We start from the raw sequence: 25,983 nt of genomic DNA on the forward strand, positions 1-25,983 counted from the left end.
ACAAACATTTTTACTTTTCTTTTTTCGACTCTAAGCAAAGTCATGCTATTTTTAATTTTAATTTAAGGAGTAAATGTAGTAATGAAGATAGAAAATTAAACTAACTGAAAATATGATTGTAGAAACTACGAAAAATATAGTTCAGCAGGTGGGACTCGAACCCACAACTTCCAATCTCCGGTCAGATGTGTTCCCGTTACACCACCTACAATCATAATCATTTGTATAAAATTTTCAACTCCGACTGAACCGATTTAAATGCTTTTAATTCTCTGAGCTACCAGCCACTACGACATAAGCTAAAATTTTTTCACGCGGGTAGAGAAACTTTATTACTCAGAAACGGTACAAGATATCGATCCCATTTATATCACAGTTTCCGTTTTAGGCCAAAAGTAATCATATATCCGTTTTCACAATTTTTAGTGTAAATAGGTACTGAAAATTTAAAATATGGAATTTGGATTCTTACGTTGATCACTATCATAATCAAGCAAGGTTCAAACATTTTTTTTAGGCGGCCTCATAAAAATTTGGAACCCATCCCCACTAGACCCACAAGAAAAAAATCAAAACAACCCATACCAAAATATCCAATTATTTCTTGCCAAATGTAAATGGTGTTTACTTTTTCCTGCGCGAAACAATCCCTTCATCAACCCCCGACTGCCTTTATAGAGGCACTGCACTGATTGGGACATTAGTGTCAATTAGTAGATTTCACACATTCACCTCTGCAATAGTCAAACCGACCGTGCGGTCGCGGGAGAATAGCGCGATCATTGCATCGTCGGTCGACCGGCCCCGTACAAGCATAACTTGTGTGTTATGTCATTCAATTTCAGCAATCCCACGCTATTCTCAGCCGTTTCACAATTACAACATCTCTAGACAGAGAGTGGAAGCCTAATTTACGTTAGATGGCAGAGAGAGAATGCCGGCCATTTGAAAATAAAACATGGTAATAGTTCATAAATCGAAAAAAAAAATAAATCGTCCCAGTTTCGGTCAGCTGTTCCCCGGCGCACGATCCATACATGTTCGAAAAGTCTCCTCATCTCGCTTGTAATTACTGCCGCAGCAACTGGCTCAAGTTCAAGGCCGCTGTTGTCGCTCAGTCGTCCTTCACACTTTCTCTGTTCGACTTGGGGTCCCTCCTTTTGATCTTTCCAATATACATACCTTTTGTGCGAGGAAAACCCCTCTTTCGCCGATGTGGCTGTGTTTTGTCCGTCCGTCCACCAGCCGACAAAGATGATGATACTGCACCGTAAACCACCACCACCATTCACACTCTATGCTCTGTGGCTACATGTTCGGTTTCCGCTAAGCGTTCACCACTTCTTCTTATGGCCAAGTGTGTTCTATGGCTTGCACCCTCCTCTGCCTAACATGTCGTCGTCTCGGTCGTTTCGTTTCTCGATTAATGGTTGCATGCGACGAACGCAAAGCAACCGACGACGGTAAACGCGTCATCGATCGCAGCAGCAAGCGCAGTCAAGCAGCCAAAGCATCCCGAGGCGCGCCCCCTCGTCCGTATCATCCACCATCGGCTTTCGAACAATATACGACAACGCAGGTTCGTTCACCTTCCTTGTTCTGTAAGCGCCTACTATGCTGCTGCTGCTGCCGTGTTACCTACCACTTACACCCCGGACCGGTAAAATGATGTGTCTCTCCATTGCCGTCGCCATTCCCAATAAGCATCGTCATCATCGATAACAATAAAAAACAGCGCGCACCCGCTTCGAACGGACGGGAAAACGAACGAACACACACGTTTGGGGTTGCCTTTTCTTTTCACTTGCTTGCTGGCTTGCTTGTTTGCCGAGTGCCTCTGCTTGCTGCTGATTGTGCCTTGCCACGGCTGCCATATAGCGAGTGCTGCTATGCAGCAGGCAGCAGCAAATAGCATGAAGAAAGACGAGACGAACTTTGCCAAAGTGTACACACAACACAACAACAACGTTGTAGCACAGCAATTCAGTGTGGTGCTTTTTCTGTGTTATCACCACCCGGTGTAGTAGAGGAAATCCCAGAACTTTTTATTTCCTTGGTCATAAATGAAGGTCTGACACTTGTTGCTGCTGCCTTTTTCCATTCAAACACGCCGGCAGTCGAGGAGGGTTGCTTTGATAGCAGCAATTACCTATTTTGCAGTTTGTTTCTTTTCTGTTGATGGTGAGTAACTTTCTTCACAGGGTGTTGCTTTGACGACCACGGAATGGCAATGAAAATTTCGTCTAGTTAAATGTGTCAGCGTATAGTTGAAAATATCTCACTCCGAAATATTCGTCCATGACCTACTGTGTGTGTATGTCTTCATCATTCACAGTTTCAGTTCAGGTGACAAAGCTTCGCTACATTTAACCGTACCACCAACCCGGTGAGGGATTTCACACCAATTCGTTCAGTCGATTTAAAGAGTTTTTTAAACCATATCATTAGAATTTCGAGAGTTCTGTAGAAATGCTGAATTTGCTAACCTTTTTCTTAAGCTAGCAGAACAGAACATTTTTCAGATGAGTGTTAACATTGAACAAAATTGAAGAGCGTTTCCATTGAACATCTTTTTATAAATTCTAAATAAATATTGTAGCCAGATTTTGATCAAAAATTATGCTGATCCTATAAGTTGCTATGTAGTTTCCTCTTTCGGGCTTGAGGGTAACGCAATTTAATTCCACGCAAGATTTTATTCAATTCTACACAGGATAGCATACGAAAATTTGCAACGAAGGCCGTACATAACCGCACGGGTCAGCCGGTAGACTCTACATGTTTAACCAACAATTTTTTTTTTTTCAATATCTGAGAAGACGTTGCAAACTCCATAGATGAATTCGCGTGAAATCTCTCAGGTACAACACTTCTAAGCCAAGAATGTTGTTTTTCTACATTTTATCTACTGAACCAACTGTTTACGCGATTTATTTTGCTACCATTGAGAGCGATGAATTTTGTTGACATTTGAAATCACACAACAGTAGTAGGATAAAATGACGACCTCATGAAAATTTAGCGGGAAACAGGTGGACCCCAAAAATACTTGTTAACTATATTCTTCATCTCTACTCATGAGCCGGGACAAATTTCGATGCGTATTTTCGCTTTTGAAAAAAAACGGCGCACAGCACCAGGGACTGGGACTGACTGTGCCAAACATCGCGAAAACAAAACTAATTTAAAATTCTAAAAATACCTCACATGCCCGTGTGACAAGCACAAGATTTATTATTAATAAAGATGAACACCGCGCGGAGGAACGGAGTGAAGTACCTCCTCCACACCTACACACACGCACACGAGAACACAGTGTCGCCGGCGGATAAGGGGTTTTTTGCTAGCGCAACAAATCACTTTCGATTGAGAACAAAATTCAAATCAACCGAACGGAAATTTGATTTGTGTGTCGTGCGCGATGACACTCTTTCTCCCGGCTTTGATCTATCTGCTGTGGGCTTGCACAACAATTTGGTCTATGCATTTTAATTCTTTTTCTATCAATTCGTAATAAATTACTTGACAATCAATTAAACTTGAATTAATGCAGATTTTAAGTACAAACTGAGATTTTTATGCTAATTTGTGAAATAAATATTGGAGTGACATAAAGACTTATTGCCTTTATGATATGTTCGAGTAGTAAAAACGAATCTACGACATTATTTTCTGTGAACGGTTTCCCCAGAATTTTATCTACGAGTTAAAAGTAGTAACTAGCTTTCTGAGTGAAAAGTTATAACTCGCCGTCTAAAGCGTGAAGTTTTCGCCATTTAAGCATAAATTTGATATGAAAAATGTAGTTTAACATGTCATTACGAGAAAAACGACCTCTCTATTTTCTATCTTCCCGTTAGATTAAAAGTCAAAAACAAAGATGGATTGAGTTATCCTAAATAATTAATTTTAAAAGATTCAAGGCCTTTTTGGGATTGGAATTTCATTCCTAACATGGAGTTGAAAGGCAACGCCCGAAGAAGTAATACGTTTGCTAGGGCAAGGGCTTACCACTGATAAAGCAAGTGAGCTGACGTTTCAACTGCAAATTTGCAGAAGCGGCAGTATCCGATAATAACTCCCGTATAGAGACGTAGTTCACCATGCTTGAGACCAAGAAGCCTCTTAATTATAGCAGGGTTTAGGAAGATGAATTGTGTATCTTGTCTGCAGCCCAGTACGTTACATGATACCCAGAAATGACTTAGCGCCAATGAATTGCTGTGCTGATCCTTGTCTCGCGAGATATTTAGCATTTTCATTGCCCTCGATACCAGTGTCCCGGTACCCATTACATGGTTTTGTCGGAATAACTCCCGTATCGCTGCGTTGCATTCCCAACCCAAACTAATTTGGACGCACATTTTAAGGATTTAAGTGCCGAAATTGCAGCTCAGCTGTCCAAGAAGATGCCGATTTTCGCCTGCCTGTAGTTACGTTTAAAAAAAAAAAAAACCTGGCGCAGATGAGTATGGCGTACACTTCTGCTTGGAAAACGGTGGGCCATATACCTATTGGAATAGTTTCCTTAACATAGGGCCCGTAAACTCCGGAGTCAGTGTTGAATCTTATTTTCAGAGGATGCCTTATCAAAGCACCAAGCTCTGCCTTTTTTTACGTAAAGATATAGAGGTAGTAGGCAGGGCATAGCCTCCAAAGCTGCCGTTGGTGTTGTGCCCATGGCGCTGGTAAGGCATCGTACACAAATAACGTAACGCTAAAAATCTGGATTTCATACTCCCTCCCCCCCTATGTAACGATAGGTAACGTTCGACATGACTCCCCCCCCTTGAAATTACGTAACGTTGATCAGCCTGACCCCCCTCCGAAATTTTCAAGTCCGAGCAAACATTACAGTTACGTAACTGTCTCTACTACCCCCTCCCCCTATGTAACAATAAGTAACGCAGACTCAACACCCCCCACCCCCCCTTTCTTCATACGTTACGTAATTTTTGTACAACGCCCAACGGAGAGGCAGGTCAGACTTTGAACTTTAGTAGGCTTTGCTTGGGGTGTTACTTCATTTACCTTTGGTCACCACAGGAGAACGGTGCAGATTATTCTCGGTCGTGCAATCGTTATATAGGACCATGAGCCAATTTTGATTTCCATCCACAGGTTTAGCCAATAGTGTGCTCATTGTAGTGTAATCAACTCTCCTCTTCAAGAGAGCTGTATGCATTGATCGAAGCATTGGATGTATTGTCGAAGGCGCTTTTAATATCAAAAAAGTGCATAACGCCGTCTTTTGATAGTTCAGCGACTTTTCGATAAAAGTCGGTATGCCTTGAAGAGAAGTTTCCGTCGATTTACCAGGTTGAGCCCTTCAGGAGCTCATTGCGGATATAGCTGTCCGAAATTTTCTCCATTAACTTCAGGACTGTAGATGTAAGGCTCATGGGCCTGACGTTCATAGGCAGTGCTTAGTTTATTCCTACCTACGGTATGAAAATCACCTTGACTTTCGGCCAACTAGTTAGGAGAAACTTACGCGGAAAAGATGTATCAGTTCGATCATCTGATCCTGGAGACTTCTCAGGTTCAAAAGGGCTTAAAGTCCAATTATTCGAAGCTCCGTGGATAACCTTCGAGAGAGCTTGATTGACTCGTTGGGCTCTGCACGCCTTGTCCTTGGACACTATAGCTTCGAAGTTGGTTGCTCGGTTATATGCGTGTTCATAAGAACCTGCAGCGATTCCCTAGGTGTGACGGTGAGGCTGCCGTCCTCTTTTTTAAACTGCCTTAGACCATTGGTGTGGTCTATGGACATCGCTTCTGAAGTCGTGTGGCTTCAGCCCTCTCAGAACTTTATCCTGCAAATTCTCTTAGCCATACGTAGCTTAGCGTTGTACTTGGTGAGTGACGCTCTGTTTTCATTTCAGGTGGTTGTGCCTTTGGCCCTGTTGAACGAGCGCCTGGCCTCACGGCGGAGGCTATCGAGCGTTTCGTTCGCATGGTCAGACTTTACCATTCTTTATAAAGTCTTCAATGATGCATGATATATGATTATATCTTACAATAGACTTTAGTACCCCCTTTTTCTTCTATAGGTTATTCCAGAAATTATAGGCACACCCAATGTAACCGGTCATTTTGAATCGATTAAGATGTTTCAAATTCTACTGGCTGTGTCCTTTTGTATACATATTTCTGTATGTGATAGCATCAAAAGCCTTTAGTTTTTGATTACTTTTAAAAATGCTTACTTTTAAAATTGCTCCGGAGAAGAGAAAATGTTTCGTGCAGTGTGAGTGGAATGTCATTGAGAAAATTGCCCAAGGAAGATTATGTGAGCGTCGGAGTGCTACGGACAGCAATTGGAAAATATGGAGAACGGTGTACATCTGAAGATGAGCCAAGGAGTGGTCGGAATTCAGGCCCTGTAAGTCCTGCTATCGACAAAAAAAATCAGGGATGCCTATAAGTAGAAACCATCGGCTTCCGTTCGGGATGTGACGAGAAAAGTTGGAACCTCGACGTCTAATGTGATGCTCAGTAGAGAGGGTCTTGGACTCAAGACGTACCGGAAGCAGAAAAAACCTAAAAGGAAGCGGCTTTTGTCAAACCAAGAGCCCGGAAACTGTATGATTCAATATTTTGCAAAAGTTCTGGGAGCATTATCATGTCCGATGAAACGTATGTGAAATTGAACTATAAAAACCTTCCTGAGCCACAATATTTCACTGTACGCAAGGGCAAGGACATCCCCCAAACGCAGAAAGCCATTTTCATCGAAAAATTTAACAAGAAGATGATGATGCGGCAGGTAATTTGCGAGTGCGGCAAAATATATAGCCCGTACGTCACATCGGAAACAATATACACCCGGAAGTACATCAGGGAAGGCCTCCAGAAGCGTTGATTGCGGATGTTCAAGCAGCTTGATGGATCTGCCATATTTTGGCCTGATTTGGCATCATGTCATTACGCCAAAAACACACACAAAAGGTTGGTACAAATGCCAAAAGGTCTGTTTCGTGCCGAACAACATGGATCCGCCAAATGGCCCGGAGGCACGGCCAATCGAGACTTTTTGGGCTTTGAACATGCTTGGTTTCGCTCTTTGAATGCTCATTAGGGTATATTTTGTCAAGGAGGCAGAATTCGAACAAGTCTTATATGAAGCACTTGTAGAGACACTCTATCTTTACAATTTGTCAAAACAATGTAATGTTAAAATTACTATAGTTCCATAGCCAGAGTTGTTTTATTTTCGTAGGTATCAAGAGAGCAGCTCTTCCGGTTTTACAAGCTTGGCCTGACTTTTACGCTGTACCTATGGCAATTTCAACAATACAATGTTTGGACAAAATGTAGAGATAGAGAATTTCTACAAGTGCTCTATATATGACTTGTTCGAATTCTGCCTCCTTGACAAAATATACCCTAATGAGCATTCAAAGAGCAAAAGAGCGAAACCAAGCATGGCTTTGACCAAAGCAAAGCTACGGAAATACATAAAACCAGCTGATAGCATTGAAAGATTTAAAAAGGATTAACCAAAATTGGTAAAAATGGTGAGAATTGCAACTGTGCAGAAATCATGTTGGAGGAAAAGTGAGATGTTTCGCTTATTAATAAAGATTTCCATCAAATAAAAGTACAATGATGTGTTGGATACGGATCACACACACAATCATACAGTGCCAGTAGAATTCAATAAAACAATACTTTTTTATTTTTTCAAAAGTGTGCCTATAATATCTGGAACCGTCTATATGATGTCCTTTTTTATATGCTTTCAAAATAATTCACAACATTAGTAAATGCCCAAACATTCAACTTTGGAATACCAGAAAAATCGGAGAAAAGTCTTGTCTTAATTTCAGTTTAATAGTAAAACAAAAGAAAAAAAAGACTACAAATTGAACTCAAAACTGCCTGAATATGCAGAAAAAATAAGAAATATAAGTGTGATTTTAATGGAAAAAAACATAAAGAACAATAGATAAACTAGAAAAAAATATTAGCAAGATAACCCTGTAAGTCTAAGTCTGGAAATACTCTTTTCAAATACTGTAAAAAAATTAAAGGTCACTGCAGTATCGGCGGAACGTACTCAAAGTCAGAGGAGTTTTTGATGACTAGTATTTCAAGTAAATTCAAAACAAAGGACGTTTAGGAAAAAGATTTCGAAAAGCTAAACGTCCGACTGACTTGTACTGTTGTGTTTGTGACTGTTTACGTCAATCAACTTGTTTTTTTTTTCGCTGCTTCTGCTGAATCCGAAATGAAGCTAAATATTGCCAGCAAAATTCCCATAGCTAGAGCTCTTGAAATTTTCAGCAGAAGATAAACCCTTGCGCAGCACATCCCCGATTAACAAAAAAAAGGTGTGTGCTTCCTTTGCCTGCCTGCGGAAGACCGGTCCCAGAAAACTACTTTTCCCACTTGCGACGATGTGCAGTATAGGGGGCTAGAGAGCCCTTCGGAGCTGAAACTAACAAACCCTGCCAAAAAGCCAGCCAGCCAGCCAGGCAAGGCAGGCAAACAATATATCATCGAAAAGGATTCATTTATAATGTAAATTATGATTTACGAGGCTATCGGTTCCCGGGCTGGGTTTTCTCTCCCTTGCTATGCGGCCGGTTGTAACAGGGAGGGTTCAGCTAATAAATTAAAATTTAAGGACCTCCATGTCAGTTGCTTGCCGCTCAACCGACCGGGAGAAAACTATCCTTTCAACAAATCGGGTGGGCTTTATGTGACACAGGAGAGCGATTTTTTGCTAGTTTGACAGCTAGTTTTCGATAGGATTTTGCAGGATTTTCTCATTACAGTTTTTTTTGTTTTTGTCGACGCCATAGCAACAAACGCGTATGACGCGCGTGAATAAGTGAAAGACAACGCGTCGCGCGCACATGGCGCATGGTGGAGAGCTGGTTTAACCTAAATTCCTTAAACCGAGCCCTCTCACTTCTTTGCAGTCAACCCCGCGCCGCGCGTTGGCATACATTCACGCGCACGCGGGGGGCTGGCAATAGGCTTGCACAACATCCTCCCAGTGGAGGGGTCAAAAAGGTGTTTTATTCGTTTTGATTGCGGTCCACATGCCGGATCGAGACGCACGCGGTATTACTTTGCTGCTGCTGCTGCTAAAAAGGCACCAGTCCGATAAAACACGTTTTTCTGGTACCACACCAAGTCTACCGAAGCCTGGCTGATGCTGCTGTTGCTGGCTGGCATCGTGGCGAACCGCAGTCGGAAATTCAATCCCAGGTCGGAATGGGCAATCGTTTGGCGAAAAAGGAGGGATTTCACGCCAATTCACACACCATTCTTGAAGCCTTGGAAAAAATCTAGCAGGTTTTTTTCGTTGATTAAAGGAAATTTATTTAACTTTTTTGTTTAGACTTAAAAAAAAAATATTTTGCGTGAAATGCTTTGAAATTCAAATAAAAACAGATGGGCATTGAAAGGTACGTAGCAAGCAGGCACAGGGGGACGAAGAGCAAGGAAAAAAAGATAAAGGCTGGAGATACGAAAAATTGCCATTAAAAATTGCACGCTGTGGCATCGTGGTTTATGGTCAACGTGGGTAAACTAGACGTGCGACTGTCTCCAGCAGAGTGAGTGTCGCGCGTTCAGTTTTTGCGGGAGGGGAACACCAGCTGATTTTTAGTCACTGCAAGTGACAGGGAACTGACTGGCACAAATGCTGGCAATTTTCGGCTGATTGGCTGCGCTTGTTTCGCCACCCAATTAGCTTACTTTTCAAATGTTTGCCATATTTTTTCCACCATCAATCGTTTAGCACAACAATGTTACTTTTGGCAATCAAGCTTTTGTTTGTATTAACCCGATTCTAGTAATAGACGAAATAAAATAAGACTCACAAGAATAACACCAGTGTACTTAGCTTGGGTTGTATGTTATTTTATGATTTGTTGATTACATCTTACGGCTCAATCTGACCTTCTCGGATGCACGACTTCTGGGAGCGAGCGCACCATGCATCTCTAGCAGAAGTAACGTCACTGGATGCACAAACGTGATCGCATTGCAACACACAGCAGGCCACGCCGCCAGTCAGTCAGTAGCACCCTGCACTCGAGACTGCACCCACTGCTGCTTAATCGAAATGGTATGGGTTGCTGTGTTACTCCGTAGAAAAGCAGCTGCCTTCTTTGAGAGTGTAGTAGTAACAACAGAGGCACCCGGAAAGTGACGCGAGCGCGAAGGGAGAGAAACGGTCGAAACTATCACAAACTATGTATGTACTTTCCAACTGGGAGTGAAGGAGGCGCCATTTTAAACTTTAAACGACTGTCTTTGACGTCAGTCACGGGGGCTGCCAGAATAGGCCCGGTCGGTGCTGCTCTACCTCGGTTGTGATAAGGACCTGAAAGTTTTTTGGAAAAAAAATTCGTCCTTCTTCAACCGGGCAACCAGTTTTATTGCTGTTTTATCACATAGCGTTTCAAACTTATTCCCTCGGCTTCCATTCAATTTTATTGACACACGATAATTGTGGAGTTTTTATTGCACACCAGACAGAGCACCGGGAAAACGAATAGAATCAGGTGTATTTATTATGCTGGTCTTTTGGAATGGAACATTGACAAATAAATAACATCGAGTGATGTCGATCAATTAGAAAAATCAATATTAAGTCATTTGGCGCTCGAATATTTTATATCATTAAACATTTTCAACAGATTTCCATACTCGTCAAAATGAACTTCTATGGTCACCCGTTGTTGAAATTTAGCCAAACGTTCGACTGTAGAATTTTCAGAAAAAAGATTTTTTGTATTATAGACGCAGAGAAAAAAAAAGAATACAAAATCTGAAATCCATCAGAAGTTTCCAACTAGTCGACAGCTGGAGTGCAACTAAGAAAACAGATACATGTTATAGGTGAACAACCAGCATTAAATCATTAAATCAAGGTTAAAAACAATTTCTCTGATTTTCCATAAAATATAACAATAATTTTTTTGATACTTTTCAGCATTCAGCACCGAAAAGTACAACGTAGATTAACGCGACTCTAGAATTAGAGTAGAAAATGTACATATCCACTCTCTTTTATTTTCATTTTACTGTTTAATCTTAAAATTTGGTGCATTTCCTGATGATCCCATTTTTGTTTCAGTTCGAACTCATTTTTGTTTTAATTCAGTTTCTGCTCACTTCATATGATATCAAACATCTACTTTTTATCTTGGTCTCATTTTGGTTCCATTTGAGTTTTAGGTTTATTTCAATTCGATGTGAGGCGTCGTACACAAATTACGTAACGCCAAAAATGTAGATTTCAGACCCCCTCCCCCTTTATGTAACGATAAGTAACGCAGACTACCCCCCCTCCCCTCCCAAGCGTTAATTCATTTCCAATTTAATGATAATCTAATTTTCAAATCATATTCAATACATTTCACTTGTTGGCAATCTCTATTCATACAGTTTGATATCATTTTAGTTTTATCGTGGTCTCATTCTAGTGTCACTTATGTCTTACTTAGTATAACTCCATTCTCATTTTGGTTTCTATTCAGTTCATTTTAAATTTTCCTTTTAGTTGCGACTTAATGTAATCCTTTTTGTAGGCTTAAACTTAATGTTTTTGACGCGGGACTACCTCTGTTTTCTATACTGGTATGCATTCTGTAAAATTGGAAATGAAACTGGCAAATGTTGCGTCAGATTTCAAACGATAATAGCAGCATAACCACATGATGGATAACAATAACCAATAGGTTGCTGGATAGATAAAATGTTGAACGATTTTGTAATACGCTAGTTATCATTATTTTTTCATTGCAAAGCGATAAAAATCGATATAAGGGTGAAGGACAAATTTACGCGAACAAGGAACCAATCACATGCGAGCATTCCTAGCACAGACGACATGAATAGACACCAACCATTCCCTAAACTAATTTGATGTCTTGAAGGTAAAGGTTTTTCGAACAGTTTGAAACAGCCCCTTTTCTTGAACGATTTCTAAACCTGTTGTTAGAGCGTAATAGAAACTGATGTCTCGAAAGAAAACATGCTGGTAATTCGGATTTGGTTGGATATCTTCCAAATGTTATCTTTGTGAGTTCATTGTCAAACCATTATTAATATTTTATTATAGTCTCATTCTCATACAACATTTTACTGCAGAAGAATTCTGTGCTCGTTTTGAACGTTTTTCGACATTATTTTAGTCTTTCCTTATCCGTCCTTCTTCCTGATTTCATTCCGGTCTCACCGGGTCGGGCTTAGCTCCCGTTCGGCTTGCATTCCATTTTTAATTGAATCCAACTTTGACTATAGGCTCAGTTTTCAATTTCATTTTGTCGCTCTCGTTTATGATTCTATATGATTTTAAATCACATATTTATCAAAATTCTCATCCATTTAAATTTAAACTTCCTTTGTTTCGAACTCATTTCTGCCTCATTTCATCAGACTGATTTTGCTTACATTTCGTCCTCATTTTGGAATCGTTTGTGATAACTTTTTACTATTTTCTTGATATCATGTTAAAACAATTTTTGTCTTAGGTTTCTATTATTTTAACCTCTCTTTTGATCTTGCCTTGCTGATTTCCTTTCTAAGCGACATTTCGATATAATTTTGTTTTATATTGCTCTCATTATGGTTCCATTTTGATCTCATTCTACATTAGTCTAATTTTACACTCATTTTGGCTACATTTTAGGTTTTACTGTCCTCATTTCTTACTTTTTTATAATAATTTAGTCTTATTTTGATCTAGTTAGTTTAGTTCATTCAAATTTAATTTTGATTATGCGAGGCCACATTTCAGTCTCAGTTTATTTTCATTTAGATCTTAAAATTTAGTCTCGACCAGAGCACAGGTTTATTTGGTTTTGATCAAATTTTGATAATATTTAAGGGTTCAAAATGGTCTCCATTTAATCTCTTTTTCAGGAGTGATTTTTCAATTCTTTTTTAGTCGTCAACTCAGTTCTACTGATCAGTTTATTTAATTGAATTTTTTTTTAGTTTTTATCTTACTTCAAACTCATTTTTGTTTTTAAGTTTACTATTTAATTCCATCACTCGGTTTCAGTCTTATTTTGGATCAACTTTTATCTCATGCTGGCGTCATTTTTGTATCATATTTGTTTTATCTCTCATTATATTATTTTTTGCGATTTATTTTCAATTTAATTTAATACTGGCTCTAATCTCAATTCAGTTTCATTTGATCGTCTTTTTCTTTCCGCTTTGATTCAATGTCGGTTTCAATTCTCTCTTCTCTAACTCATTTGACTCTTATTTTATTCCTGTTTCGGAACAATTTTGTTTTCACTTCAGTTTTAGATTTTAGTTGCTTGTCAAACTAATTTTAGTTTTGATGTTGTTTCGGGCTTCAACATCATAATGTGGTGTTCTTATATCAGAGAACAAACTTCGTCTTTGACGAAATTCAATTTTCGCTAGCCATAGCATTTGTCATTCTCCAGTTTCTAGCTGAATATTCTGTGACTTACGAGAGCTCTGCTACGAATATATGACGAATGGGGTTTAAAAATGGATTTCATCCAAATTTATTATTTCCCGATCAAACGACAACCCACACACGCGCACACACTCACAAGCACGCATATGCAAATGGCTGCGGGCTTTCGTCGTAGTATAATGCAATTAACGAACCCTTGGGTAAGGTTCATTGGCCGTGTGTATTGTGAGGGTAATTAGAATCGAGCTTCTCTGTCAGAGTGGGTAGACCCCGGAGGAAAAAATCTGCTGATGCATAAAAAAAAGTTAGTCGTTTTCTAAAAAACACCGCCTACCTCGAGAGAGTACGTACGTTATTGCGTGTGGCACTCGAGTGACAGCGCAAAAAAAACACGCGTAGTTTCACCAGATATGATTGATGATGAATTAGTTCGCGAGGAGAGTTCATCCTAAAACGAGAAATTAATGACGCTATTGACCCACAAAAAAGCGAACTTCATCGTTCAAACACGACTAATCTGACTCGAACGAGCGAGGCGGTGGTTGCGTATTGCCTCAAGTTTAATCAAGTGAGTTTATAATTAGGATTTGAGGAAGGAGCTTCCAGTTTTTGTCACGGGGAGGGTAAGAGGAGGTTAAGAACACTTCGCTCTACCATCTAAAGTGACATCCTCCTTACAGAGAAGAAAGTTGTTGTGCCACGCGAGGCAGGGCAGGGAGGATGAAGAAAGTTTATATCAAATTGATTCTAAAATTTCATTTCCCCCGCCCTGGCCGCGTACAAACCCCCTCGCATTCTCCGCCGCATCCAAAAATGGGAATCGAGCGATCTGCGGCAATTTTGGACTGTGTGTCGTCGTCTCGGGGCGAGAGAACCGAACCAGCCGCGCAGAGAAAAGCTGAAACCTCCCCGTATATATAAAATAAAATATATTGCCTTCTTCTATATGCTATACATACATATTTTCCTCCTTCTCCTCGCCTTCTCTCTCTGCAAACCTCTTCTCTTCTGCTCTGCGCAGTGGGCACCCCATCGTTCCGCTTTGCTTGCCGCCGCCGTCCCGCATCCTGCCTTTTCCTTTTCTTCTCTTTTTCATCGTCATCCTCCTTCTGCCTTCTACCTCACCGCACTTCCCTCTATGCGTCAACCCTGTGGGATTCCTCCGCGTCGTTAGTTTCTCCGATAGAGGTTCGGTTCAGCTAGCAGCAGCAGCGGCAGCGGTCGACCGGCCACAAGTTCTCGCTTATTTTCGGGCCAACACCAATCAGACGCGCGAGCGGGGTACAAAAACCCGGGGGAAGGCATGCGGAAGGGTCGGCAGCTGGCCTATGTATCCTGCGCTTCCCCATCGGCCCAGAAATCATCCAACTATAAAATATATAGAACTGAACCGCGGAATAATGGATGGGAGCCAGCCAGCAGAGCGAATTTCAACGCGGAGGAAGAGCGGCGGCACGCGGAAAAATAATAATTCCCGATGCAGCTGGCTTACGATCATATTTTATCCAACTGTGTGTCCTTTCCGGAATGTTTCGAGAGGTGCCTGCCGAAGTTAGCAAGTGTGCGGTTTTCCACCGAAGGACCTCTTCTCGTTCGGCTGAAGTTCAAAGCGATTCTTCCGAGCGATGGGACAGAACCAGAAATTGGGTTGTACAACAATCCCTATCGATCCCATTAATAAAGCACGTAAATCACGTTACTCCGTGTTCACTAAAAGACTGAAATGAACGCGGAAGCGCACCTGTGTCAAAGCATTTCCTCGTTTCGATTTTTAAAACTACAGACGATCGGGAAAATCTTTGCACTCCGAGAAAAAAAAAAAAACAACACAAGTGTTGACAGAATAGGAAACCAAACCTAAACAGCCACTTCTTTAACTGTCAATAACAATCAAGTTGGTTCGATGTTGCCGAACAGAAAAGCAAGCCTTGATTGAAATCGCTTCTTGAGCGGTGCAACTTTCATTGTCAAAATGAGAATACATTCACAGAAGGGGAGTCAAGTTTTTATTTGCGGATTATTTGGACTGGAGAAAAAAGAAATATGTTTGAAAAATAATTAGGGTTGCATTGTAGGACTTTGCTACCCCCACCATTTATCAATAATATTACTCGATTGTAGCCTGTTGAAAAAAGACCATGAAACACTGCGAGATTCATCTAAATTGACATTCTTAGATTAAAACGTTTTTTAATTAGATTTAACATTTTTCCAACGATTTCAATTAATTACACTGGTCAACACAGGTGTGGTCTTAAAGCTCAAACTAGTAAAAACGTAAGGTTATAGGTTTTTAGCCATTCCTGTGAATTTTGGTGCCCCCAGTCAATAACATTTTTAAGAGACTTTTTAATTTCTCGAGTTTTCTCGTAAACATAACGTTGAAGCGACAAATCCGGCAAGCAATTACTATACGAACTCTTATGTAAGTTGACACGTTTTGGTAATGCCTAGGGGCACCAAAACTCACAGAAATGGTTAAAAAACTATAATTATTCTAGGGCAGCTATTTCGAGCTTTAGGGCAGCACTTTTTTCGCTTTTGTCGACCAGTGTTTTTTGTCTTTTGGAAAACGTATTTTATTTCAAAGTAAAAATTATCTGTAGTCACCTAAGCGAGTTTTCCCGGACGAACACATTCGATTCGCATGGATTCGCATGGATTCTCTAGGATTCCTCACATTGGATTCGTGAGCGTCCTTGAAAAGGATTCCTGAAGAAAGAATCCTCAGGAATGCCCTGTATATGGCTCTAGGATTCTTGAATAAGAATTGTGAGTGGGAATCATCCGGATCGGTTTTTGCGATTCCTTTCACGATTCCGTCACCCTATAACTCGGTATTCTGGGGATTCTTACTCAGGATTCTCTGCGTGCTAGTAAGGGTTATGTCTCCTTTTTTTCCATACTTCACTAACGTTGAATTCCGAATTTACCAGTTTTTTAACCAAACTCGAATTATCAACTTTGAGCATCATTTTGGTTTTTTATCCCGGTGTTAAAAATGTTTATACCTGCTCAACCAGTTTTTAATAGACTATTTGCTCGCGTTTCATTAAAATAAAATCGTTTTTCCGATCTTAGCATCGAAAGCAAATTTATTAGGTCTTTAATTCGATTTTAACTTTGAGATTGAGCTTTTTATATCAATTTTATGACATGATTGTTCTGGTTTCATTAGTTTATTGTCAAGATTTTTTTTTGCGTTTTGTTAAGTTAATGTTTATATTGGTTTTTTGAAAGTTTTATTTGTTTTTTCATTTAGCTGGAATTTTGCCAGATTGCATCACTTCTGTCAAATTTTATTTTGATTTTATTATACAGGCATAGACAAAATAATTGAGACAGGCAAAATGTTGTAAATTTTTAAATGGCCAGTAATTCACGTAAAATAATCAATTTTGAATAAACAGGTTTCATTTTATTGGAAGACTGCTCAAGTTTCCTAGTATTACTTGAGAACTGGACATACCTAACTTACAGCGGGAAAGTTTCGTATATCAAGAGTGTGTCAAAAATGTGCATTTTTACAACGCATAGAACGTATTCATCATTTCATCCTTTTCTCATGCTTTTGTGAAATTTTTATATGTTAAATGTTTCATCACTCATTTATTCAATAGGTAAATGTAAATCACTCACTCATACTAACTTATATACAAATTTACAACGCTTTTAACCCAAGGTTTATCATGTAAACCATTTTCAATTAGAAATTTCTCATGATAAGTGTTCTAGTTTTATACGATTCTTGTACTATTTTTCCAGTTCCTCGTTTCGGTTTGAACATAGTTTTATCTCGATTTTTTTGTCCTCAAATACCTTGTTCTTTTTCTCGATTTGTCCATAATGTAAAATTAAGTTATTTATTTATGGATGACAATTAGCGTGTGTGTTGTGATATTGTCAAGTAAATTTTCTCAGCAAATTTAATCTGAAAATATTCTTCCATCAGATCAGATCAGATTGGAAAATTCATTCATTTCATGAGTGCTTTGTTCTGGTTCTGGTTATTCTAGTCGTAGTTTTCTAAAGCATAGATTTGGTTTCAATTAGGTATTCAGTTTTATGTCCAAACTTATATGATTTCTAAAAAATCTGCTAGGTTTTTCTCACGTCGTCTTTATCAACTTTTCTCCTAATTCAGTACTTTTAAAATTTACCTTAACTGGCACTTTGTCCTGAATTAATTACATTTAATCCAATTATTATTCCGGGTTTGGATAAATTCGAATTAGATTCTATCGAATTTTCTTAATTCGTTTTTTTTCTTGAGGCTTCAATCCCAATTTTATCTCAAATTGATCAGTTTTTTATAGTAATAGCTGAAATTTTAGTTGAGGAAATTTTCTTTTCGAGTTTATTGAATTTTTATTCCGACTTGATCAGTTTCTCATTCTGGTTTCACCAATTTATTCGCACTAGAAAAACTTTTTAGGTCCAATTTTATTACCAAACTCTAGCTCAATTCTCAGGGTGTTTGCAAAATAAATTCCCCGATTTTCATAACATAACATAACATTAATTTCCCTGATATTTTTCAGCATTCGGCACAAAAAAACTTTAAAATCACAGTGAAAAAGTATTCAATCGGATATGAAACCGAACCGAAGAGGTTCCGAATTAGTCTTTTATGTTACAAAATTTAGTTTTTGCGCTAAAGAGTTGTTCAAAAAATATAATATTTAACCGAGAGTTAAAAAAAATTCACCAAATATTTTTCAGTTTTTCCCTGATCGAATAACAATTCCCTGATGTCCCACTTTTTGCCACTCTGATTCTATTCAATAGAAATCTCCGATGTCTTGGGCATGGTGTTTTATTCAAATAATAATCCGACATTATTTTCCCGGTATTGAACTGATTCAGAAGTTCATCAATTTTTCTATTTTTTGTGGATGTTTATACTGATTCGAGCATCTAGTTTATCTAGATCTTATCTTCATTTTTATTCTATTGATTAGTTTTTAAAGTTCCAGTAAAAGAACTTTGAGGTGTTTTAAAGAGTATACAAGGAAGGAAAACGTTTTGTACAATGGTGCTTATTACGGGAGTCACTTCACGGTGAAATCAGAGTGAAGGGAACAAAATCCTATTACGGGACTCACGTAAGTGAGAAAAACGTCGCAAAGTGACATCTGCTGCGGAATCTGGGTTGTTATGAGTTTCATATCAGTGAAGTGAGAACGGAAAAAGCGACGTTTCGCGTGGAATTATTTCACCACCATTTTGAACGGTGGAATTATTACACGAAGCTGCCATAAGTCTTAAAGTTGATTGATTTGTGGTAAATATTGGACTTATTCTTCAATAACGAAGCGAATCAGAGATTGATCCGTGCCTTAAAGCGGTCAATTTTTCATTTTTTTGCCCGATGAAAAAAATGCTAACTAGTTCAGGACATTTTCGATACCGAAAAAAACATTTTTTTGATGCCGAATGTCTTAGAAATGCAGAACACGTCAAGATCTGGTGTTATCTAAAAAAACGGGAAAAAACGACTTTCTGGGACTTAGACATGTTTGAGCTGGGAAACAATCTCATTTCACTTGTCCTATTCTCAATTTCACTTCACTGTCAATCTCACTCCACGGAGGTGATTTTTGTCACCTCACTTGAGGTGGAATCGGGAATAGGTCTAAAAAAGTGAAGTGAGCGTGAGAGTGGAATATATTAAACCGTGAAGTGACTCCCGTAATAAGCACCAATATAAATATATAAATAATGATGTAATGAAAGATACCTTCAATTGTTTATAAAAAGAAATTTCGACTGCTGCTTTTCTGTTACAGACATCAGATATCATACCTAGATTAGTTGATGTCTTTGAGTTGCTTCGCAGGAATTTTACTACCTTTTCACATAGTAAAATCTCTGTTTGATGCCATATTCATTTAATATAGAGATCAATTAGGACATAAAATGGTTGTAGTCAGTTTTTCTTATTGAGAAAATCGAAATCTGATCTGAAGACCAGATGTTGTGTTGTTTTCATTGTTAGCTGTTTCTTCAAACATCAGAAATCATACCTAGATTAAGGGTGTCCCTGATAGTATTTTTTGCAAATATATAAATATATATATATATATATATATATATATATATATATATATATATATATATATATATATATATATATATATATATATATATATATATATATATATATATATATATATATATATATATATATATATATATATATATATATTTAGCAGGTTTTGGTTGTAATTAAAGTTTCCCTGACTGAGAATATCGAAATAATCGAAATCTAATTTTTGAGGGCAGATTTCAGCTGGTGTTGTCATCCCCCCCTTTGTTGTTGGATTGCTGTTTTCTTCACAGACATCAGAAATCATACTTAGGGGCCATCCACATACCACGTGGACAACTTGAGGGGGGGGGGGTATATTGTGTAATGTCCACGGTCCTCACAAAAAAAAAAAGAATTTATATGGGCATTTGTCCAAAATCGTTCAAAATCTGTCACGTGGTATGTGGATGGCCCCTTAGCTGATGTTCTAAGAGTATTTTTTGGCAAAATGTAACCCTGCCATTCAATACAATGTAATGCCAACTGCATGGAAGGCCGAGAATTATCATTATAGTGAATGATTCTCATACTGAAGTTATTTAAAATCTGATTTCTTGAAGACAGGTTCATTCAATTGAGGTACAAAGTCCAAACATGGATTTCCTTAATTCTTAAAAAAATCCCAGCCCTAAAATTCTAAATAAGTCACTAAAGCTACAAAAATACTATCACTACAACTACTAGCACCAACCCGATCGCAACGGATCAAACAGACAGACAGAATCGTTCTCTCTTTTGTGCGGGGCGTCTGTCTGTTTGTGCTAAAATAATGCACACAATATATGAAGTACAACAACAAAATTATCTACGAGATTTGGAAATAGAAAAATAGCAGCATCAACATCATCAACAACAAACTGTCATCAACAGTATAGTTTATGTATTCTGTTGAACCCCGGTGTCAACCTGCTGTCCGCTCCTTCCTTCCTAACCGCGATGTGGTTGGTTTTTCCCTCGACCCGCACCCTTCCTGCCCCCATCACACAACCACACCATCATCGCGGCACCACCGATTTTTGTTGATCGCACAGAATCTGTTTTGGGCGCATCGCGTCATCATTAGCATCGCGTGATAAATAAAGAAAAAAAACAACGCAATCAGAATTAGTTTGCTGTTTTGAATTGCAGTTTAAACATATATTACGATTGAAAACAGTTACACTGTTAAGATTGTTGTTCGAGCTGTCAGAGTGAAGTTTCCTCTGCGGAACAACACACACATAGTAGTAGGAGGCGTGGGAGAGGAAGACTTTGATCGAGGGGAAGCGTGATTATCACGTAATGATTTGATTGATTTGGAGTAGGGGTTGGGGGGCGCTGTTTCATGTGTGTGCGAGAGCAAATGAGTGTGTGGCAATGGGTGTAAAAAAATGCGCGCCAAAATTTTTATGCGATTGCTCATGGGAGCAGAACAAACGACGGACGGACGAACTGAAGGAGGGATTCTTCGGTTTACCAAGGGTACATACCAATTGGGTCTGTTGACTATGGGCTTGATGTTGATTCTGCTGTTGCGGTTGGCTTTGCTGTTGTACCTGATGTTGTTGTTGCTGCTGCTGTTGCTGTTGTTGCTGCTGCTGTTGTTGTTGCTGCTGCTGTTGTTGCTGTTGCTGCTGCTGTTGTTGTAGGGAGTTGTCGAGGGCGTTCTGTCCTCCGGGGTACCACCACTGGGTTGTCGGTGCAGTACTAGCCATCGTCGGTGGATCGCCCGGTCGTGACACGACTCCTGCTGTGCTCATTCCAAGACGATAGTCATAGGGAGAATTTGCGGTGGACACCGTTACGCCCGATATTGTCGTAACCGGATTCTGAAAGCTGTTGGCCATTTTGTAGGAGAACAGCTGCTGTGTGGCAGACGTAGACGTTGTACTATTGCTTCGGGCGTTGTCGTTATTGTGTGCCTGTGTCTGCTGCTGTTGTTGTTGTTGTTGTTGCTGCTGCTGCTGCTGTTGTTGTTGCTGCTGCTGCTGCTGTACAGCAACCTGATGTTGCAATTGGGCCTGCTGTTGTGCAAGCTGCTGTTGATGATGCTGGTTAAGAAGATGTTGGTGATGCTGAATCGTTTGCTGATCCGTCGATGAGATACTCGTTGGCCACCAGACGGCGTCCTCCCGGGTTCCCCAAGCACCGCGATGGTGCTCTGACATGATGGTTGCGTAAACTTTCCCTCGAACACCCGCACTTTATTCTTTTTGGGGCTCGCCTTTTATTTCGTCCGTGTATCACACACACGACACACGCACACACTTCCTGGTTTATCCTTTGGTGTTGTTTTGAAGCAGCAATCGTCGTCGGCAGGCCAATTAACACACTTTACACTTTATCCCACACTTTTGCTTTCCTTTTCCGCCCCTCTCCTTTCTCGCACTCTTCCCGCCACCAAAGGGCGCTTCTTGAACCGAACAGAATAACCTCACTGGCAATCGTATATGTACACTAATTCTTCCTTCTTCAGAATTACAGAACAGCAGCAAAAAAAAGGAAAAACAAAATATAAATATCAAGTTAAACGTACAATCCCGCGCACATCCTCGTGATTTCTTTCATTCCCACATATATATGGCACACAAATTATATTTATAATTCGAATTACGAGCGGCTCACAAAAGTGCACGGAACGCAAAAAAAAAGAAGTCGATATTATCTCCGTCTTATTTTCTTCCACAGAGCGCAGCGCACACGAGACACCACACCAAAACGCGGCTGTACACGGCTCCCGTATTGTGGAGTATTATTACACTCTTCTTTCGAATAATAAAAATCCCTTCTTTCGCCGAGAAGCCGAGCACGATCAGAAAAAAATCGCACACTCTTTCTCTCCATCAAAAACTTTCAGCTCTCCCACTCGCACACCACCAGACCAGGCTGACCCGTTTTCGGTCGCTCACCTTCGCTCTCATCGTACGTGCTCACCACTCACACAACACTCTCCAACTGCCCTATTTCCGAACGGACCTCAGCTCACGCTCTCTCAACCCGTCTCACAACTTCTCTCGCGCGTGCTCTCTCCTCATTTACACTCTGCACTGAACGAAAAATAACAGCAGAGTAAAAAAAACAGCACTTTATAAACGACAGAACTCTTTCCACGCAATCGTCGTTGTTGCTGCGCGCTTCGACGAAAGGTTTCACGCTCACACACACCAACGATTCGATAGGAAAAATTCAACCGGAAAAAGTACTCTCTCACACATTCATCATACAAACACACACACACACATCAGGCTCTACAGTGCAAAAAGAACTTTGTGAACACGGGGCCAAACAGGGGCCCTCAAACGGACGAAAGACGCGCCACGGCTGACAATTTCAGAAGTGATTTAATTTTTTGGATAGAAAAACGCGCGCGTTTACGATTTTCTCCCAACCTGTTTCGAAGTTTTCAAAGCACAGTAGGTTAGAAAACATGAAAACTAGAAAAAACTAAAAACACTACATTTTGGGTGCACTTTTGTAGCCGCCGTAAGCAACACTCCACGGTGCCCCGTTTGATTTGAGTTGGACGGACAACACTGTGAAACCGTGTGCTTCTTCTTGACACAAGAATTTTTCCCAAAATCAATAAATTTTTTCGACACTCCGTTCGTCTGAGCTTCGTTGTCGCAGCCGCTGCCGCATGGGGAGGTGGTAGAAGAAAATGGTACGCGGCGGGAGAGGATTCTTGTTTTGGAAAATTTTCCAGGAACGGCGGCGCGCACACGTTCACTATGAGGGGCCCTCTACAAGGTCTCAACAAGCACTCCCGTTTCCGGTATTTTCTTTTTTTTTCTGCTTCCCGTCGGCTCGTTTTGCACTATTCTCGGCCGTTTTTTTACACAGTCACGTCATGATGGTGTAATCCAGCTGGTTGTTGGTTAGTTAGTCAGCGCCATTGTGCCTAGGGGCAGCACAATGGACAAATGTTCCACTCGATCGCACCGCTGCGCGCTGCTTCAAATGACGCCTTTTCCGCTCCACGTCAACGTCGTCTGCGAGTGCGGCTGCTTCGATCGAAACCGGAAAAAGAGCTCTTCCGGTCGGTCACCAGATGGAACCGTTTAGGTTCAGGGTGTGCCTGAATGGAGTCGTCCTAACCGTCCGGGAATACGTATTCCAAAGCATTTCGCGCGAATTCGCCACCAACCGCGACACGTTTGTTATAGAGTAATTAATGAACCGAACGCGTGTTGTGTTCCCAGCGTAGCAGGCTGCGACCGATTCACACGATCGTTTGCCTCATCATTACACCACCGTATGCGAAAAACTAGGCACAATAAAAACACGCGGGTTGCTCAGATAACAACACACTCTTCTGCCATAATTTTGACTGCTTTTTTCACGTACACTTGAAAAAACCGCGCGGCAAAATTCCACTTCCACCTCGGCAAGGTCTGCTCTGCTGCTGGCTTAGAAGCACGGCGGAAGAGGTTATAATTCACTTTTGTATTATTGAATAATACCCAGCGCAAAAATCGTTAGTGGTCTAATGTTTTGTGTTTTCTTCCTGCTCCTCCTCCCGTCGTCGCACAATCAATCGCACACGTAGCAGGCCAGAAATCAATGCCTTGCAATAGAAAGCGGCCTGTTTCTGCCAGGCCAAACCTTACGAGATATATTCTGTATATTATTACCGAAAAGTACACACCGTAGTAGAAGACCAGCAAAAGAATAATATTAATGCGTCGCAGCAATAGGCAAGAGCGAGAAACGCGAGGTTGCCCCGAGATGATACACCACATATAATAAAAGTACAATCGGTCCCTATTAAGAAAAAATAACGCTTCATCGCTTCTTTGCAGCAGAGCGGAGAGAACACACTCACACTGGCAAGCAAAACGAGAAAAAAAAAACAAATACCAGTGCAGAAAAAGCGTCGAACACGCACACACGGCTACAAAACGAATCGGAGGAAAAATCCTACCAAACCACTTTGGGGTACGACGCGTCGTTGCCTTTGCGCTCACAAAAACGTGGCAACGTTGCACGCGTCTAAATTGAAAAATTTACACGCCTTTCTACCTCAGTGTAGGTTCTAGTTCTTGAAATAAAACCGAACAAACTTTACCGTTAATAACAAACCAAAAGTTTATCAAATTTCATTCAAAAGTGCACCGAAAAATGTAAATCGTTTAAATTCATCATCCGGTCACTCGCAAACTTCGGAGGCACCGTGCAGCAGTGTGTGTCAACGAACCGTGCGACACCAACACCAGCTCACTTTTTATTTATTCGTCTCGAGAAGAAAACTCATGGAAAGCGTTACTCAGAGAATGTATGATATGCCCATGTCGAGGGGTCCACCATGAAGCGAGGTGATTTTTTCCTCCGATCAACGGACGATGACTACTAGAAAAAAATTATCATACTCGCACCCGCTCTCTTCCACACAACAACAATAAGCAATATCTAAACAAATTAAAAAAGACGCGCTTTCTGGGGCCTAGCAGCAGCAGCATCAGGCACAAGCGGTTAATTTAACCAGCAGAGGAGTGAACAGAGCAGCCGGATGTGCCCTGACACTATTGATTGAACAGGGACGCCATCACAAACAAACTTTTCGCTCCCGTGTGCTAACGAACGAATGAGCGCTGAGAGAGAGCGAAGTTTCAGCGAGCGAGCGAACGATGAGCGTGAGCATAGCATATACGTACACAGCTTGCTACAAACATTTGCTAGCAAAAGCAAAAGAAAACGACGGCGTTATTTTCTCATGAGGGCACTATTTACCGAAGCCAAGCAACCGTCGTCCCGCAGCAGCAGCAATGTACAGTACATAGCTGCCACACAAAGGAGGCGAATTTTAATTGAACACTAACACCACCATCATCGTGCTGGGTTTCTGCCGGCTGAAGCTGCTGCTGCGTCACTTCTACCGTTGTTACCCCTCCCCCCCCCCAACTCCGAGCGGCCCCTCGCCCACATAACTGGCAACTTTTACAGCGAGAGAAAGGCGTGTTATGCCGCTGTGCAGGCCGAGTGTTACCACTCGGGAAGGTTTTCGGAAAAACGGTTCAGAGGGTTTTCCGAAGGTTCCAGCAATATATTATTGTATTATTGCAGGTCGAATTTAAAGTGCTATTCTAGAAGCTAGACAACTTCATTTTCATGAAAAATATTCCGGTAGTAATGTACGATATTGGTTGATGTATTTTGATATTTATTGTTATTTTGTACCTCTGCACAATCAATTCATCGGTTTACGATCTCCAAAAGGTTCTCAATCGGATTGAGATCCGGAGATTGTAATTGCCACCACTACTTCATTGTCATTTGACCGTTATTTGACCACTTTGTTGCTGAGGAGCATTATTTTGCTGGAATATACAATTTATCGGCATATTCCATTCGGCATAAAACAATCCATAATTCCGCTGATCCGATGAATTGGACCAAGACCGTTAGCATAGAAGCATCCCCAATCATCACATCACCTCCACCGTATTTCATAGTCATATGACTACCGATCGGTTTACGTGACTAATTCAAC

The 25,983-nt window shown here is 40.4% G+C and overlaps 1 protein-coding gene across 11 annotated transcripts in view; it reads right to left on the reverse strand.

Annotated features, from left to right (window-relative positions):
- Positions 1-24,270, reverse strand: part of LOC129718919 (high mobility group protein DSP1) — a 50,420-nt gene extending 26,150 nt beyond the window's left edge. The window contains exons 1-2 of one of the 11 annotated variants that reach the window (XM_055670155.1): positions 24,128-24,270; positions 20,987-21,966 (exon numbers count right to left, since the gene is read on the reverse strand). In XM_055670155.1, coding sequence (XP_055526130.1) covers positions 20,987-21,664 — 678 coding nt within the window. In that variant the 5' untranslated portion in view covers positions 21,665-21,966; positions 24,128-24,270. The other 10 variants (XM_055670156.1, XM_055670145.1, XM_055670146.1 and 7 more) reach the window with 10 other exon arrangements.
- Between the last annotated feature and the right edge of the window lie 1,713 nt (positions 24,271-25,983).

The sequence above is a fragment of the Wyeomyia smithii genome, chromosome 1, assembly GCF_029784165.1.
Source record: "Wyeomyia smithii strain HCP4-BCI-WySm-NY-G18 chromosome 1, ASM2978416v1, whole genome shotgun sequence".
Lineage (NCBI taxonomy): Eukaryota > Metazoa > Arthropoda > Insecta > Diptera > Culicidae > Wyeomyia > Wyeomyia smithii.